General features: G+C 39.5%; 2 protein-coding genes across 2 annotated transcripts; both read left to right on the top strand.

The window, feature by feature from the left end:
* The first annotated feature begins 5,606 nt into the window (after positions 1–5,606).
* On the top strand, positions 5,607–7,759 carry LOC142375360 (uncharacterized). Its single transcript, XM_075459359.1, has 2 exons — positions 5,607–6,151; positions 6,690–7,759. Exons 1-2 carry the CDS (start codon positions 5,607–5,609, stop codon positions 6,826–6,828), a joined length of 684 nt encoding a protein of 227 aa, XP_075315474.1. The 3' UTR covers positions 6,829–7,759.
* An 889-nt stretch (positions 7,760–8,648) lies between these two features.
* On the top strand, positions 8,649–20,138 carry chrna2b (cholinergic receptor, nicotinic, alpha 2b (neuronal)). Its single transcript, XM_075459337.1, has 6 exons — positions 8,649–8,821; positions 13,909–14,060; positions 15,196–15,240; positions 15,417–15,526; positions 16,742–17,909; positions 18,686–20,138. The coding sequence occupies exons 1-6, from the start codon at positions 8,719–8,721 to the stop codon at positions 18,809–18,811; spliced, it is 1,704 nt and encodes a 567-aa protein (XP_075315452.1). The 5' UTR covers positions 8,649–8,718; the 3' UTR covers positions 18,812–20,138.
* Positions 20,139–20,172: the final 34 nt, after the last annotated feature.

Here is a 20,172-nt window from a genome sequence, read left to right as displayed (position 1 = left end):
ATTTTTCTGGACTAAAACAGCGGAAGTGGCAGAATCTAGCTGTAAAAAATTACTGGAGTTGGGTAAGTTTATTTTGTGGATCTGTGAACATTTTAGAAAGAGAAATAGAAGAGAGGACGAACGGACAACAGTACACAGAGGTTCTCTCATTGTACTCCCTGGTAAAAGTAAAGACATTTCATTTGAATTTCATGTCATTACTTTTTTATCATTGAAAAGTTGAATAAACTGTTGCAAACAGTTGTAAAACACTGTTGATGATGTTGATGATATTTATTTAGTTTCTAAAAGAACTTCAGGGAGTTAGATTAATTTAATCTTGTATTTCATTTTCTGCAGATTTACAGTATAGTGTCTATGTACAAAACTGTTACTGTTACTGTGTTTGGGCATCCAAAGACATCAAAGCTCTCAGATAACTTTTACCAAGGTCTCAGACCTTCATTGGTTTGTTAGAGCTATGGCTTGATCAGAGCCATAGGAGAGGATTGAGGCAACTTTCAAAGCTTTATAAGAATTAATCAAACCTTGTACCAACAATTAATATCAATGACGTCTCTTAAAAGCTGTCGACTCTTCTGATAATTTTAAATTTAATTTATAAATGATGGTCGGAAAGCAAATAGATAAAGAGATAGCGAAGAGATTTCAGGTATTTGTTTCCTCAGTCAATGGGGCACTTAAGAAATGTCAGTTAACAGGAAAAGTGTAGTCTGAAAGAGTGAGAAAAACTGATGGCAGAAATCAAAACCAGCGATTCACTGTGAAAATAATATCCAGCCGACTCTGGAGTGTTGGTGCACTGCTCTATAAGCAGCAACACGTGCTTCAATATGACCACACATTATCCCCACAAAAATCAACTTCTAATACATTAAGCAAATGGTCATCTTAGCTAGTCTGATGCAATTTGGAAACAAGACCCTTCCACTAATGAAAGTAAAAAGATCCCTTTTATACTCAGTAAAGGTAACCACGTCCCACTGTGAAGCGTGAATGGTTTGGATCAATCATGTTTTGGAACAGACAACATTTCACTGCTGAACAGCAAGAATGGCTTCAGCAGGATGCCAGTACATTCAGGATTAAATGTCACATTGTGTGTAAAAAGCTGAACACTTGTCTTTTTTATTATTTATTTGGATCTTGATTGGAAATCAATTTAATTAAATTCAGTGTTATTTATAGCACCAAATCAGAACAAATGTCATACAGTCAATTATAATCCAAATACATTGTAAACCAGGTCTTGTTTTACTTCCTAAACTATTCACAACAACAGAAGTGTTGCCCAGGGGTGCCCAAAGTTTTTGCAAGTTGCTGTAGTTGTGTGCATGTAAACTTATCTTCCACATCCTACTACTGTTAGGCATTTTTCAAACTTATTTGATTGCTTGCTTTAACTTTCAAGCAGCACTGAATCTACATCGTCTCTGCCTCTTTGCCAAAAACATTGTTGTTGTAGCGACAACGTAGTAACTGTGATGTGACAGCTGTAAAACACACCTGTTCAGGATTTGAGAGGAGGGCCCACAAGGCTGAACGGCAGCTTCAAACACTTAGATTAGCCCTTACCCTCAGTAAAGGAGGAGGATGTTGCCTAAGATGAGTATAATATTCAAACGAGTCTGCACAGTATGTGTTATGGCTTACAGCAAAGAGAATCCACTTGCAAATGCATTTCATTTTTACATGTCATGCATTTTAGAGCTGGAACAATTAGTCATTTGAAGAACAACTGATTTTTGAAGGGAAAGAAATCCTTTAAATATATCCAGTAAGATTTTAGAAAATTAAATATCTTGCTTTTTTTTTTACGCTTTTTTGTTAGAATAACCACTCAAAACAATGCAGTCTCTGTTAAAAAAAAAAAATCCTAGCGGTGGTGCAAACTAATGGCTTTCCCTTAGCAGACAAGCTTCTGCTATTTTGAGCCAAGAGAAAAAAGTCAGCCCATAAAAGCCACTCTGCAGTGACGGATCCGTCACGGTGAAGCCAAAAAAGGTCACAACAGGCCACAGAGAGTCCAACAAAAACACTGTTTTAACTAAACCATGAGATGCCAGCGTGGAAACTTTGCAGACATTTTCCAATGACAAAGACAACTGCTCCTGCCAGTCTGTGATAGGGAGAGGAGCACGTGTGCTTCTGGTTAGCGGGCCTTTCAGAGACTGAATTAATGTAGGTGAACGTCTTTTCACTGCTTCCACTTTAATTGAACACAGACACGACATTACATTTAAGTATGAAATGCATTTGCATTTGAGTGTTTCCTGTCATTATGCTGAATGTTGTCACTTTGTGCCATGAGGTTTTGATTTGTAGACATCCAAACAACTTCTGGAAAAGTAATAAAGTTTTGTTTTGCTGCATCTCCCCCAACTGAGCTCAGAGACGTTTTCAGCATTAAGTGTTCTACGCTCTTCACAGTGAATTTACCGACAAGTGTCTCAAATAATTAATAATTATTGTCTCAAAAGTGTCTCAAATAATTAATTATAAATTAACTTTTATGTTTACCAACCTAGTGAGCACGAGACATAATTTCAAGCCACGAAGTCTAAATGTAGACGAATCAAGTCTAAACTGCTTGGGTTAGGTGGGGTCTACATTTAAACTTCATGGCTTGAAATTATGTCTATATATACATATAGACAGAGAGATATAGATATATTTATCTCTCTATATATATAAAACACACAAACTGTAAATATGTAATATGCACAAACTAAGTCTGCAAGTCATGCGAAAATCCAAGAAAACACAAACCAGGATTCAAGTATTAAGTTTTGTTTGAAAACGATTTGGTTTGTGTTCTGGACCACTTTTCTGAAAATGCAATTATAGCATCAACGTGTGAAAAACACTCTGTCTATCACTTTGTTCAGTTGTGAGTTGTTTATATAGGAAAATCCTTTTACAAACTCATCACTGGTGGTTTAAATGTGATAAACACAAGGATGGGATTTCAGCACGTTTAATGTTTCATATAAAATAGAAATGGAGAACTATTCAGGCTGTGTGCAATGAGATGCTTCTGGGACATTACAAGCAGGGAAGCTGAAAACATAAATGTAAAAAAATGGTCGTTATGGACACAGTGTTCCCCCAAAATCAGCAATATGAAAGTGCAATCGTGCTCCGAATAACTAGGTGGCTGTCAAGCAAAGGAAGCTGCGCCAAGAGCTAATAATGAGGTAAAGGTCCTGAGTTTGATTCCCATGTAGGTAAACTGTACCTATACAACAAATCCAGGTGAAATCTAGCCTATTTGCTAGATTTCATCAACATCTTCAAATATTTCTAGACATCTACTAAACTTTTAATCTTTTATTCAAATTCATGGACCATTTTAATGTCTTTTAGACATCTTTTCCAAAAATGCTCAGTGGGTAAGTGATTAGTTTGAGAATAAATAAACTGCTGAGCAGTCGTTTTTAAATTGTCTGAATTGTCTGATCTAATGCATATTCTTACCATGACATGTGTCACCTCTGGGAAACTCATCAAATCAGTTTTATTACAGTTGCAATACCATCCCATCGGCTACAACGCACATGTCATTCCAAATAAAGCAATTTTATGAACCTAACATCTGGACAAAAAGGTTTGGGTTTCCATCCTAAAACTGCTGCAACATATGTGAAGTCAACAGTTAATGTGATTAAAAACAGAAGGAGAACACTATTAGTTGTTTTACGAGTTTCTGGACACCACAACAGAAATGGCCGGGCATTTCTGTTTTATTCTTAGAAAGTAATAGTTTCAAGTCAATCAATCTAAGGATCCCATTCAGCCACAAGGAGTTGAGATAGTTTCAAGGCTGATGTAGAGCTCCAGTCAAAACCAAATGTGCTCTGACAGCAGAAAAGAAACCTCTGCAATGCCTTTACCTCGCGGGTCTGGTACAGGATTTTAAATGATTTATATTTCCAAAAGAAGAGGTGAGAAACTTGGATGGTTAACACATAAAAAAGGAAGGGCGGGCACTTTAGGAAAAAACAAGCCCTTCTGCAATGTCAAAAAAGCAGCACACCCCTTTTCTCTTATGTGCTGTCAAGATTTACAAGATGTTATGAAAGAATCCCAGACAGCCCCTCGTTTCCAAAAACAACACAAACACTGTTTCAAGGAACCGCGTCTGCTTTTACAGCGTTAGCGTGACACAGCTCATGCATCCGCGAAGCCGCGGCCCAGCCACAAAATGCGAAGCGCTTTCCACCACATAACCTCAGGCGGCACATCATTTTGCTCGACAATTTAACAGCACTGATGATAGAGAACCATTGAAAAGATCTGAATAAACAACTCAGTTTCACCAGGAAAGATTTCAGTTTCTATTCAAAAGACATATGTGATGAAGTTGTCGTGTGAATCCCTCCAGAAGCAGGTATTTGTGGCAATGATAAGAATCTATTGAGGGATTTAAAGCTAATTTGTGAAATTTTAACATCCTTATGGTTTAAATTTAGTATTGATTACTAAAATCACCCATCTAATAGTCACCTCAAATGTGTTTACATGCTGTACTTGGAGACCTGGTTTCAAGTATTTGAATATAAATGATTGAAAACAAACAAACTGATTTAAGTATTCAGAATTCAAATTTCAAGTGAGACAAAATAGTTGTTGCTCAAACTAGACTGCAGTTTAGGCACCAAAATCGAGAGATAAAGTCAAAGTTGAACATGTCCAACTTCATTGGACAAAACATATCCTGTGACGTCCACTTGGATGTTGATTGCTTTACTTTCCATTTACTTTCTTTTTCCTTTTTCCAAACCTGTCACAAGGTTGGAACCAGTTCTTCACATCACAAACAAACAAACAAAAAAACTTTAATTGAATTTAGTTGCATTGAAGTAAAATCTTGCAAATAACTGAAAAAAACGAAACATTTAAATGATTCTCCAGGAACCTTAAAGGGGAAAGTCAAACTACATAAACACATACAGATGGTTTATAGAGAAAATATTTCAGTCCCATAAATTTAATGGAAGTTTGTGGGGAAATTGTTGTGGCAACATGATTGCAAAGCTATCATTATTAGGATGCATACTTTCCATCTCTGGCAAAGCGGGTCTCTAAAGTTCTCCTAATATCATCCAGAACCACTAAAATAACAGCAGCCTGCTTCTCCTACTAAAAGCTACACGCTGCATTTATAACACTGGTGTGTGTGACATTTTCTGAAAGCTCAAGAAAGAGAAAATCCTACCAGATAAACGATTAATAGTATAAAATGATCGCTGCTAAAATATGCAACGTGACATTCAGAGTGCCACATTTTTTGAGCCACCAAAGTATTAAAGATTAACTCCAATCCATTTCTATATTACAGATGGTACAGAAGGCTTGAGGGACGAAATAACAACGCAGGGAATCTTTCAGCGAATGTAAGCAGATTTCAGTCATTTCAGTCAACCACTCATGTGATGAGAGAATCATAATGCTTATTTCCATGGTTTTGCTTCTTAAGTATACTAAAAATCATGTCCTTGTTGTTAAAATAGAAATCCTATTGAAAGTTAAATTATTTAACTGTATAAAGTCTGAAACCAGCTTCTCAAGTTCACAGTCACTCACCTATATCTTTTCAAGTGACCATGTGGCATTGTTCGATGAACTTCATCTTGGCCTGGGTATCCATAGCAACCCCCATACTTGGCCAAAGTGGAGATGGTGATTGGGGTTCAGGCTTTGACATCTCCTCTGCCATAATGGCCACTAATGACACGTTGCAGGCCGTTGGAGATGAGCCTGAGAGGGTGAAAAACAACCATCACTGGACCATGACAGCTGCATCCTCACCGTTACCTTCATCCTCGCTCCACTTTGAGGCCCAACCAGACAAGTGCTCAGTTCACTTCAGCACTAACGCAGCTGCTTTGGCTCGAAGGCTTAAAGCCCAGAGAGAGGAACTGGCCTATCTGCAGGCCATACAGCATGGAAACAAGGCAGTGGTGGAGAACTTAGAGCAGTTCGTGGGTGCAGAGCTGGGTGATCAGAATTATGAAGATGTGATCAAAGAAAATATCATCGGCATCCAAGAGGACCACAAGACCTGCACTGAGGTGGTGGAGAAAGCTGAAGAAGACCTTGAAAAGCAGTTGGAGGGAAACATCTTGGACTCCCCTGCTGGAATGCAGAAGTGAGCGCAATCTACTGTTCATGTCTCAAATGTACAAAGAGTAGCTAAACATAACTGGTCTTATCTGATTGTGTGAAGAAAATAGAAACAAAATGGTGGTATAATGGTGATACTTTTATAATATAATTAAAATTGACTCCAGAGAAGATACATTTTCCTTTGAACTGTAACACGTAATTTGTTAGAAGCTGTTATTTCTTTATGTCAGCCTATAAAATCATGTGGAAAAGGTTTATAATTGGAATAGAGAAAGCTAGTAGTTTCTGCAACAGCTTTTGACCTCGTCGGTGTCCAGCCGACAGAACACGCTCATGACAGTAATCACCAGCATCTCTCCATTACGGAAGATTAAGATATCTAAAGGTGACATACATACATAGCATAACAGCTTTGTAGCACCAGCTTGTAATGTGCATTTTATCCCCAGCTTGTCCTCAACTTACTAAAGTGCCTCTCTGCCTCTTTTTCTTCCTGTCTGTGGTGCTTTCTCATTTTATCACTTCCCCTGCAACTTGGACTGTTTTCTCTTCCGGAGCAGAATCAGAGAAGAGTCCTTGGCTTTCGAGGACATGCTTCGCACAGCAGCGGACATCGCCAGCAGGTTGGAGATCTCATCGCAGACCCTGCATGCTTCATTCACCCGGCAGCTGAAAGACATTGGGAAAATGCACCGCTAGCAAAGAGTCAAAAAGTGTTTGAAAAAACATGTCGCTTTTGTTGTGAATGAAGTCTGACATCCTGTTTGAGGCCAGACTAAGGGTACTAAACCTTCCTGTAATTCTATGTTCTCATTTTCTCCCCCCTGCCCCCCCTTTTGGTATTGTGCTTCACAGCACTGAGATGCAACAATGTGTCAAGGTGAGCCTCATATTAACAGCAATAATCAACAGAAACTAATCTTTGATGAGGAGGGGTTGAGAGAAGACAGAAAGGAAACGTTAAGTCTAAAAAAACATGTTCCTTTCAAGGAGGCTACAGACCCACAATTTGTTTAATATTATTCTTCATCCAGGCGTTATTTGTGGAATTTGGCAAGGTCAAATATGCTAACAGTAAGTGGTTGAGGTCTGAGCCAAGCTGAATATTTATGAAGAAAACTAGAGGGGCCTTTCCAGAGCAGACACATGGATTGTTAGTCTTCTCCAGAGGAATCTATGGATTGGCCATCTGGTTCCAGGGTAAGGATGGAGGTCAGGACACACTTACAAAGACTGGTGTTGCAACGGAGATTCTTTTTTCTGCAACAACAAAGGAAAGGACTGCCCCTGAGACGGCTTTTTATGCGTAGCTGTCTGTTATTTGGAGAAAACTACAGGGGGGTAAGATGCCGTATATGATCAGACAACTCCTGCGATTAGGGCAGAGATAAAAACAAACAAATAAATGAATGTGTGGACATATATATTTTCTTATTTAGAATTTGCACAAGAACCTTTTGCAAGAACAGACCTATTCAAATATGAGAATGGCACTTCTCTCATATGCCTTGGTCCATGAAGCAATCCTCTTTTTTCCCCTGCTAGAACTCACGGAGAGGGTCATGCTTTGACTTTCAGTCTCATAAACTGTGTACTCCGATTAATTATTATATTGTATCTTCATCGTGTTTGAGCCAATAAAGCATCATTTTGTGTCATAGTGTGCCAGGTTACATTGGATTTTATGTATCATGCTCGTAGAGCTTGGCGAGCTGAACTATCACTCACCAAATTCATTCACTTAGTCTGCCCTCTAGCTGTTTTCCTCAGAAACATCCCAGTGCACTTCAGCCGCATGTGCCACTCATCCATTTATGATTTAAAGCCTTATCTCAGAGTTGTATCTTTTGAACGAAAGGCCAATAATTTCCAATGCATGTTACTTTCAAAAGGTGAAAATAGTAGCCTATTCTAAGAGTGTGTGAGAGAGAGGTGGGAAGAGGAGGAGGAGGGACTGTTATGGGTCGCCTACCAGATAAAGGCGCTTGTGCTCAGCTGTTCCCTCTCCTTCAGTTGGATGGTGTTGGGTTGCGGACCCAACAAGCCTACCTGTCCACATCACTCGTTTTCAATCATGTCAAATAACTACCACCAAACTTTAAAATGGGAAACAGTCACGGGTTTGACCTACACGGACGCTTGACACCCTGCGTAAAAAGGCGGTTTTGGATATTGCACAGACGCAAACACGACTCTATCCCGTGATTTCTTAAGCTGAGGTTTGCAAAGATTATGTGAGCTGGCTCTTAAGTGATCTATTACACCAGACGCGGCGTAGAGCCGCTCCCTGATTCAGCACCAACTGATGGAGAGCTCTCCGGCACAGTGCGCAGGAACTGAATGCCCAGCCTCTCTCGTGCGGTGAGCAAAGTGCCAACTACCATTGCCGTGCTTTAGGAGAAAAGGTGACAAAGTTAGTCTGTCATTCTCGCTCAACGTCCCCTTGACAAAACAGCAGTTAATGTGACAGTCGCGGTGAAGTTGTCCTGCTATGCCTCCCTGCTGCGAAGATGACAGATGTTGCTCACACGTCGCGGTTTCAACACAACGCTTCGACAGTGGACGGAACCCGCTCCGCACTCCTCTCTGATGAAGTTGGACTTATCTTTCCGGCCAGAGTACACAATGATTTACAACCACCTGCTTTGTGTGGGGACTGCTGTAGTCTGGGCGCTACTTCTGAATCGGTCAGGTAAGGGCTTATTTTAAGAGTTTCCTCGCGCAACACGAATGCAACTTGAGGTGTCACCAACACGAGCCATTGGCAAGACCAAAGTGTTAGTTTTGAGCCACGGAAATCAACCGGGGATAATAGTGTTTTTACACGGAAGAGTCAGGCTTAAACATGTGGGCTAATTATCTCTAAGCGCTCTCACCTGCGGGTCTTCACTCACAATTCCTATAATCCTCTCCTCTCATTCGATTCACTAAGATGCGTCGCGCTGGTGTCAATTAAGTTTCAAAATGAGACGACTAAGCCTGATTCTTACTCGGCGCAACCTGTTTTGACGCTTTTACCGCGTGCGAGAGTTCGTTTGTAGACAGTCTCACCTCTAGATTAATGGCAAAACGTTTCAGACTGAAATGACCTCTGGAAGAGTGCTGTTTGTGTTCTTTCCATGAAAAGTAGGGAAGACTCTATGGGGGAAATTTTGTGTCAAAAAAATTAATATAAATATGAACGAATTTATAAATGTATATATAATTAATATAAATATAAAAATGTGATCGAGATATGTGAGTAAAAATGAATATAAATATGAACGAATTTATAAATGTATATATAATTAATATAAATATAAAAATGTGACACAAATAAATGTATATATGTAAATAAATATACATATATTTGTAAATATATTTTCGAGATTTTAAAATAAATATGCTTGACTTTGTGTGTGCAGTCTGGCAGTCTGCATTTGTGGATCCATTTTTTTTTGCATTTGTGGATCCATTTTTTGCTCTCGTGTCCATGAAGTAATTTTGACACACTCCCACTGTGCTGCACGATGCACAAACAAATGCATGCCGATTTGAATGTGAACAGCGGCACAGCCCTCTATTCACAGAGCATCCACCAGATGGCAGTGTGCAAGGCACAGGGCAATGGCAGTGCCTAGCAGTCCAAGACAGAGGCTTTGGACGATCAATATGGAGTCGACAAGTGGAAAAACTGGATGGGTATGACTAGTAGTTTAATCATTTATAACTTTTCCTAAATCCCTTTGGCTAGGCAGAATGAAAGGTAAAATGTATTAAACTTATTAGTCCAGGGTATTCTTCATTAAGACTGGTCTGGAGCAAGCATTGACGTAGATAGAATCAGAGTAGATAGAACCTAGAGAATCTTTGATAGATTCCGATTCAGGTTCTCGGTCAGTGGGAGAAAGCATTCCGACAACAGAATAGCTATTGATGCTAGCGGAGCTGCTATGACTAGCGTCATTGATCATATGTTTTGAACATTTAGATAACAAATATAACACAATGAACAACAGCTGCACTATGTTATAAGCTGCAGGTTTCAAAGCATGAGGAAAAAAATCGCGGGTTATAGTATACATTACATTACATTTTACCTTTCATTCTGCCTAGCAAGGGATTTAGGAAAAGTTATAAATGATTAAACTACTAGTCATACCCATCCAGTTTTTCCACTTGTTGACTGACTCCATATTGATCGTCCAAAGCCTCTGTCTTGGACTGCTAGGCACTGCCATTGCCCTGTGCCTTGCACACTGCCATCTGGTGGATGCTCTGTGAATAGAGGGCTGTGCCGCTGTTCACATTCAAATCGGCATGCATTTGTTTGTGCATCGTGCAGCACAGTAGGAGTGTGTCAAAATTACGCCATGGACACAAGAGCAAAAAATGGATCCACAAATGCAAAAAAAATTATCCACAAATGCAGACTGCTAGACTGCACACACAAAGTCAAGCATATTTATTTTAAAATCTCGAAAAGATATTTACAAATGTATGTATATTTATGTACATTTATTTGTGTGTCACATTTTTATATTTATATTAATTATATATACATTTATAAATTCGTTCATATTTATATTCATTTTTACTCACATAAATCTCGATCACATTTTTATATTTATATTAATTATATATACATTTATAAATTCGTTCATATTTATATAAAAAATTTTGACACAAAATTTCCCCCATAAGACTCTACCCTTTAGGGGACCCTCAAAAGTGTACTGAAACGATTCGCAAAGCGTCTCGAGCTTCTGGTCAGGACACGAAATATTGATTGTGAGCATTAAAAAATACTGGCCTCTATTGGGAATGATTCTGAATGAGAAAAAAAAAATTCTATTTTCTGGTTTGGAATCATAGAATATAGACATAAAAATGTTTTTTAAAAAAACATAAAAAATATAGCCTTCGTCCTTTAAAAGGCTTTGGTGATCATGCAAATGTGGCAACTGCCACGACCAGGACAACTTCTTTTTAATAAAATTTTGGGGTGATGCTCATATTTCATAATGAAGCCTTTATCGAATGAGAGTGATGTGACAATATGATACTACAGCTGATCCCCAGCTGTTACTTATTAACTAACTAGCATTTAGCTCCTCATTCATTCCTCATTTGATCCCTGGCGACTCAAGTTCTAGAGTAGAAATTCTGTAGCAATTGAAGAAAAGTGTATTAAAAATAAGGCGTGAAATTGCAACAGCTCTCCTGGTTTTACATCCTCAGAAGATGCTACTGGCCACAGGCAGCAGAGGTGAAACAAAGATGGATGATTATAGTCTGGTTTGGATTAGGTTTCTACAGCCAGCCCTAATTGTTTCTTGAAAAAAAACAAGTGCTAATTTTTTGTGTGAACTGGATAAAGCGGAGTGATGCCCAGCCATTGTGCAAATGTAGATATTTTACAAGAGCATAATGCTCTCTGGACAGAAGGAGTTTCTTATTACAGACATTTTACTTCAAAATCCATTGAGTTTGTCAGTGGAACTGTGAGCTGCTCTATTTGGGAGTCAATTCAGGTCTTTTTCGATGTGAATAGTTTTTCACTCAAATGCACAAATTGTGTGCAGAAACATCCCCTATAGAAGACTAAGATAACGAATATCCTTGTGAGATATTGCAGATTCAAAATGCTATATTCCTGTAGTATATTCCTTCTCTCTATCTCCTCACTCTCCTCAAATGTGTGGATACTTGATCTCATGCAGGTTCACCTGCCACAATGACACTGATCTAGATCAGTTTCCTGACTGAGCCTTGCAGTTTTCTTCCCCCCAAAAAAGTGTTGCAACTTGTTTTTTTTGTGAACTTTTTACTGTAAGTACTTGACAGTCCAATTTCACCGAGAGTGCCTCTGGCCGGAGAAGCTGCTGACTCGATTATCCAAACCAGTCAGTGTTTTATACACCTCGCCAAGAGGCTTGGCCACCGTCCAACATGCTCAGTTCAATGTGCTGGATGTTGGAGGTGTCATCTCGTTTCAAAACTCTGCTGGCAGGAGGCTTTGATCTATGGCACCCGAGAGCCTTTTGTCAAGCCCCACATCTGGTCCTTCCCAGATGCACAAGCCGCTCCGACTGTCAAGCGACCAGATAGGAAGCCTCTGGTGCATGATTGTTTGCCAGATTGAAATTAGTTCATGATGGTAGGAGATGAGCCCGACTGTACCTTTGGCAAATTAACAGTGAATTCACACACTAATTACCACCTATAACGTGTTTCCTGCAAGTGACTTATAAAACACATTTTATAAACGTCACTAGACAGGGCTCTTTGCTAAGATGACCATGCTGCGCAGACAAACCTCGCTGGATCTCACAACTTTATTTTGTTCAATCTTTTTTCTGTTAAAGGACAGCTTAGCAGCTGCTTTGCATTAGACTGGACTGTCCTTCACTTATAGGTTGTAAAGACTTGGTAAAGTACAACTCACCCTGGTGAGTGTGTCGTGGTTCAGGGAATGATGTGGCCTTGGCTAAGCAACTGACCTCTGACACTTCATTAGGTTGCATTATACCCTTTACTATAAGAGAGATGAAATGGGGCTTTAGTTGCATGTATAATCTATCTTAATATAATCTTAATATAGACTTTGACTTTTGGCTTTGGTTTAGTGCTTTGGATGTATTTACATTTTTCTTGCATAACTGGCTGTTTTCCAGCATAAAACTGAGTTTTACACTAAAATAAACTATCAAACAGTGTGATGCATTTGCCAAAATTTGATATTCTTTAGAGGGTTGGTTTGACACGTGTTAAGCGGGCCAGTATCTGCATTCTTGCCAAACAGTTGCCAACATGCTGTATATACGCATAAAGCCTCTAATGCTTAAATTAGGTTATAGAATTTCTCTCGGAAAACTGGAGATGTAACATCCACAAATGCAAACAGGCACTGCTTGAACCCAGAACGTCAAGCAAAAACTGTCAGTTAATTTCATTATGCATCTGCTGTAACGCAGAGTGACAGACAGCTCAACAATAAACACCCTTCACTTGTGAGAAATTAGCTCACCTCCACTTAACACATGCAAGTAATGATGTGTGTAATTGACTCTGACTACACTGATGAAAGTGGGAGCAGTAATCCCCAAATGACGGGATTCCTGTCTATTCCCTCGCTATTCATTCTGCAGCAAAATGATACACAACGTGAACGCAACCTGAAGGCAAATCCCTCCAGACTGCATATTTGAAATGAACGTAATCAAGCCACCTCTCACTATGAAGCCACACATTCATCATGATCACACCTCAGAGGCAGAAATGGCCGTTGTTGTCGAGGGAGAAGAGATACCCCCTCAGTCTTCACCTGCTCGACTTGAGAGATTTCAGCAGGCCATCCTCATGGGGAGCGCCGATCAAGAGATCAAAAGATTCGCTAAGATGTGGAAAAGTCGATGAGACTTTATAGAGAGAAGTCTTAGAAGTTTAATGTAGGCTTCCGTGATGAAACATGACATGTTCCCAGGTCTCATCCCCCAACTCCCAAAAGCCATGATATCATGGCAGTCAGATTTACTACCATTTGTTAAGTGAGGATTAGAGGGGGGCAACAACGAGAGAACCTGAATATGATTCAGACACACACTTTTGAACTGACGAGTAAAATCAGAATGTAGGAACTTGCAAATAATTATACCTTATATTTCACTAAAAATGATGCATAAAAACATATCAAATGCCATGTTTTTATGACGCTCACAATAAGCATAAGCATGGGAGTCTGTGTGAGTTGAACTGTGAAACAGAAGCTCTACGCTAAAAGCAATCATTTGTCCACAGTTATTTGTCATGAGAAGACCCACTCACATGCTGAAGATGATCTCTTCAAGGTACTGTTTGCTGGTTACAACAAGTGGTCAAGACCAGTGCCAAACATCTCCGATGTGGTCATTGTCAAGTTTGGACTGTCCATTGCACAGCTCATCGATGTGGTGAGTTATTCCTGTATGGATTATTTAACAGAAGAGGTTTTAACAGCTGCTGAGCCAGAGCTTTTCTTATGATTCTAACAAAAATCCCTGTTTTCATACTAAATGTTCTACACAGTGAACATTTCTGCATAACTGAAGATCTTATAATAGGTTCATTTCTATCACTTTGTCTTTTGTACCATTTAAAAAAAAATGTACCAAATGCACAAAACTTAGATGTATGATTTTGCGAACACAATAGCTGAGCTATACTCAGAATTAGGATATTTTTTCTTCAGATTTGACATTTTCTACATGCATTTACAAAAATGAGCTTTGGAAAGCTTTGTCTTGTCACAGGAAAAACTTGTACACAACACGTGACGTCTATCAACTTACTGCGTAAAGTTGGATACATTTGCTAAAAGTTATATTTGGTTTTATTGGCATATGATGAATAATTAAACTTTGGGTGCTCTGGAACAGTTTCTGTTAATTGAGAAATAATTTGATAGTTTTTTGGTTGAATTCTTGGTAATGACGGCATGATATTCTCTAAAACTCTGCAAGTTTTTTTTGGTCTGAATACTCACAAAGGAGGATTTTTTTGTGCTTATTGAAGTGAATTCACGAGAAAGCAAACGTTGGTATAGTTGAGGGTTTAGTCAGAACTGAGCAACACAATCTTGTAATTATGTCTGGATCGTGTAGCGGTAAGATTGCTGCCTTTCATTTGGGTTCAAATCCCACTACTACCTCCAGCAGGGGTCCTTCGGCAAGACCCCCCTTACACTAACTGCCTACCTGGGATAAAAGCATCTGCCAAATGCATTAACATAAACTTGTAGTTTAGTTTGCTCAGCAGGAGAAAACACTCGTGTAACAATATACAAAACTTTGGAATAGATATACTTTGATTTTCCTTTTTTTTTTTTTTTTTTTAAGTTTGAGATCTTCAAAACGTTCCCTCTCATGTTAACATACCGTGAAGTTAAGCTGAAACAGTCTTTAGCCTTCAACCACCAACAGCTTTTGGTTTGACTGCCCCCTAGAAACTCACACACAGCCTGTACTCCTCTGGATTGACTCCACTTTTAACAGCTTTAACTGTTTTCCAACACCTTCTCCACCTCTCTCTGTCCCACTGTCTGTTAAGGATGAGAAGAACCAAATGATGACAACAAATGTGTGGCTTAAACAGGTTAGAAAAATGCACGTCAGTGTCAATTTATTCAGATTCTTTTCTGTTTTTTTTGGCAAGATATGGTGACACACACACATATCCGATCAGACAAAGTTCCAAAAAAAGGGAATGACCCGTTTGATGAATGAACAAAGGATCACACTGGTCTCACAAATCCTTATTTGTACCTCCAGGAGTGGAACGACTACAAACTTCGGTGGAGACCATCTGACTATGACAATGTGACGTCCATTAGGGTTCCATCAGAGCTCATATGGGTACCAGACATCGTCCTCTATAACAAGTAAGAGAAAGATAAGTAACGTCGGGGTCAAACATTTCATTTGCCTTTCATTCTCTTACTTAACTCATTGACCCTTTTGTGGTGTTCAGTTATGTTTTACCTGTTTTCAGTGTTTACTCAATTATGCAATTGATTTTTCTTTCAGTGAGCTTTATGAACCCCTCAACATTTAAGACACATGAGACGTTCTTAAACGTCTACTTGACCCAAGACTACTACATGGTTGGAATTGTAGTTGTAGTCACTTTAGCCTGTGACTAGGGCTATATGTGTATGAGTATGTGGGTTTCTCCAGTTTATTTTTATTTATTTTTCAATTAAACTCATGATCCCAAAAATCTAGTATTGGAGGTAAATGGGGGGGATTTTTGCAGTTTCACCCGTAATAGACTCATTTATTCGACTTTGCAGAACATGAGGTTTGATTATCAGGTCAGGTGTTCGCTGACTGTACAGAAAAGGTAGTACAGGGGTTTATTATCCCTAAAATATTTCTCATACATGCTAGTAGTCGTGCACAATATAAGAAGACTATTTTCGTGCTACACTCATTACATTTGGTTTAAAAGTGATTCCTGATTATTGGCTGATATTTGGTGTGAGGATGGCGCCATCTAGTGACAAAATAAATCTTATGTCCTCTACAACCTGATGCTTAAATATATCACATTTACAGTTAGTGGTCCAATGTTGAATTGTGACACATGCAAAACATTTCCTTTAACTTTACTTGTATTGTGCTTCTTTGTTATTATCAGGTGGTGGAGTTCATTCACTTCAAAATGACAACATTAATGTCTCCATTATAAAATCCGCCATTTTCAAGACTCCCGAACCTTCACCTGAAATTACCTCATGCTGATTAAACCAAGCAGGCTGACAATAGAGTTCTGCCCCACTGAGCTTGTGTGGTCACAGTCTGTTAGTAAAATTAAAAGGGCTGAGACGGATGAAATGATAAGGGCTGAGCATTCTACTGAAGCTATCATCACCATTAAAGCAACGAATGGAAGGAAATTTTAATTGCAAAGATTATTAATAGAATTTAACGCTACATGATTTCCAAAATGTAAAAGTCACTTTTCTCAGCAAAAGTTGCTTCTCTATTGTTACCTTTTATTGAACCTTCATGTATCTTTCCCTTTCACATACTCGGATACTAAGCTGTCATATTGTATGTCAGTCGAACTCATCTTCCTACTTCTCCTTCTCCAGTGCTGATGGTGAATTTGCTGTGACCCACATGACAAAAGCTCACCTGTTTCACACGGGCCAAATTCGCTGGGTTCCACCTGCCATTTACAAGAGCTCCTGCAGCATCGATGTCACCTTTTTCCCCTTTGATCAACAGAACTGTAAAATGAAATTTGGTTCCTGGACCTATGACAAAGCCAAGATTGACCTGGAGCGAATTGAAAACACTGTGGACCTTAACAACTACTGGGAGAGCGGTGAATGGGCCATCATCAACGCTGTAGGAACATACAATACGAAGAAATATGACTGCTGCCATGAGATCTACCCAGACATCACCTACTTCTTCATCATTCGAAGGCTCCCTTTGTTTTACACAATCAATCTCATCATCCCCTGTTTGTTAATCTCCTGCCTCACCGTTTTGGTTTTCTATCTGCCATCAGACTGTGGTGAGAAGATCACCCTTTGTATCTCTGTGCTGTTATCCCTCACTGTCTTCCTTCTGCTCATCACCGAGATAATACCGTCCACTTCCCTTGTCATCCCTCTGATCGGCGAGTACCTCCTCTTCACTATGATTTTCGTCACCCTGTCCATCGTCATCACTGTGTTTGTGCTAAACGTGCACCATCGCTCCCCCAGCACTCACAAGATGCCCCGTTGGGTCCACTCTGTGTTCCTGGACTTGATCCCACGATGGTTGTTTATGCGCCGGCCTGCTCCCGATGGCCGGCGTCGCAGGCTGCTGCTGCTCCAGCAGGAAGCAGCAGCAGAGTGGCGGCAGGTCCGAACAGCCGGTTACAAATCCGGCAATTGCATCAGCACCTCCTCCAATTGGCTAAGAGACGGGACGATGCTGGAAGAGTCCGAGAGAAGCTGTTATGAGGATTTGGAGCTGGGAACTCTGACATCGTATTTCTCCTTCCGTCCCCCCTCACCCAGACCTCTAGGGTCGACTCCTCCGCTACAGCAAAAAACCTTACAAAATCGCCAGTACCGTCAGGAGGGGGCGACGGGATGCAAGAGACAGTTAAGTGCAGCCAGAGTTAACTCTACTCAGCGAACAGCTAAAGTTGAGAGTTCAACGTCAGAGTCACCATTAATGCTTTCACCGAGTGTTATACGTGCATTAGAAGGGGTGCACTACATTGCGGACCACCTGAGAGCTGAGGATGCCGACTTTAGCGTGAGTATCACACTGTAAAATAATGCATCCACAACAATGCATTCCCTGTCCTCCAAAGGTTTCAGTTAAGCTCATCCGTCTCAATCGTGACACAAAATAGTGAATAACTTCTTCTTAGTATATGGCAGTTACATACAGTTACATGACTTTATACTAAATGCCACATTTAATAATTCCAATCTCTCGTGCAACACTTGTACAATAATTTGTATTTACCCCTCAAAAGACGATTTCTTTGAACCTTGCAGTTTTTGGGACTTTTAGTGATTAAACAGACTGTTCCAACAACATAAATAACTTACAGATGAATTTATGGACTCAGAGGAACCATGACTGCATTTTTTTGACAATGCATAGACTAATTGATGTGTTACAAAACAAAACTGCAAATACCTGGAAGAGTAATGCATTGGCATGAATCCTATATTGTGTCTGAGTTAGATGCACCTAGATTAGCTTTGGAATTCCAGTTAGGAGCCCAGACAAAAAGGTTTTTAAAAGCCTGTCTCTCATTAGATGATTGATTGCAAACAGTTATAAATCCCATTGCCTGAGGGGAAAAGTGGATTTGGAAGTTGGTCAGCCAGGTGACAGTTTAAGAAATGTTCATGGATAGGCCTTTATGGGAGAGAGTGTTCTTAAAGACATGTTTCTGATCAGACTTTTTAAAAAGTTTTTAGAAAACAAATAATACACCTCATGTAACAAACTGGATATCTTTAACAATCATATATTTTTATTTTTTTCCCCTTCTCTATGTTGTTCTTTCTACACAGGTGAAAGAGGACTGGAAATATGTAGCCATGGTGATCGACCGCATCTTCCTGTGGATGTTCATCATCGTGTGCCTACTTGGGACAATAGGCCTATTTCTGCCCCCATGGCTTGCTGGCATGATTTAATGGTTGTTGGAAAGTGGTAATTGGAAAGAAAACAAAAAAAAAGACATTTACTGTAGCTAAACTCACCTTCAAAACTGGGAATGTGACTCAAGTTCGTGTTACAAAGTACAACCTATGTGGCCTCAAAAATCTACAATACTATTTATACTTCATCAAGCTAAAGTTATGAAGAAATCCTTGCTCTTTTCAGATTCTGACCACTCATTGTCAAATGGGTTTATTCTATGTAGCTACGGTGGCAGCTTTATGATATCATATGCAGCTTGTAAGGCACAGCTATCCAGATTTGATATAAGTTTCACCTCTGTAAGACACACTCAGGTGGACGTTACACTGTCAGCCACACATGTAGGCTAATGCTGTTAAAATGGTGTTTGACCTGAATGCTAGCATTAGCAAGTCAGCACTCCTACATTTAGCAAGTCAAGATGGACGCTATCAAATACTGAAAGTAAGATTTGGCATGTTAGCATGCTGATGTTAGGATAATAACCTACTAATGTTAGTTATACCATCTATTTTTCAATTTTGTGGATTGGATTGGAAATGGATTGAAATATGAAACTGAAAGACGATGACAGTAGCTTACAATAAGGTCATAGAAATGTGGTGTCACACTCTAACAGTTTTGGCTAATTTATTACAGTTATCTGTCTATTTTCAGCTTAAAATCAGTAGCCTTTTCATATTCTGTTTGCTGGTAACAGTGACAGTCTGTACCAGGAAATAGATCAGGGTATTTTTAAAGTCTGTTAGTAGTCTCCCTAATACATAAATGGTCTGAGGTCATTAGGGCTGGCTGTACCACATGTGGCTTCAGTTTAGTCAAAAGCCAACAAGACATTTTCCAGGAAAACGTGCCAGCTGTGGAAGCTGTTTCAGTTGATGAGTTTATACAATCATTCAGCGCTGTCAAGAGAATGTCAGAACACATGAGCTGAAATATTCCAGAGGTGGATGATTCTTCTGTCTGTTCATGGTGCGACATGGACCGTCAGTGATCACCACATTCAGCAGGTCTAATCATCTGGAGATGATGAATACAGCAAATGTCAAGGCAACCTAACTGTGATACTTGTGTATTAGTCTTTGCAGAAAAGTTAGACTGATGCAAAACTTCCCCGATAGAAGTAAAAAAATAAATATGGAAAAATTTGAGTCATGTACTGTGTTTAAGCCACATACAATTAGGCAGGCTCACCTTCATATGATGGGATGATTTATACAGGTGTCTCAGCTCATAGTGGTTGACTGTACACCAACATGGGTCACTTGGACAGAAACTGCATTTATACAGCCTTTTTTTTGCAAGCAATGTTGCTGTGACTACAGGTGTATTTGACGGATCATACTAAGTAATA

The sequence above is a fragment of the Odontesthes bonariensis genome, chromosome 24, assembly GCF_027942865.1.
Source record: "Odontesthes bonariensis isolate fOdoBon6 chromosome 24, fOdoBon6.hap1, whole genome shotgun sequence".
Lineage (NCBI taxonomy): Eukaryota > Metazoa > Chordata > Actinopteri > Atheriniformes > Atherinopsidae > Odontesthes > Odontesthes bonariensis.
Note: the sequence above shows the minus strand (reverse complement) of the source record. Positions and strands in the feature narration are given on the sequence as shown.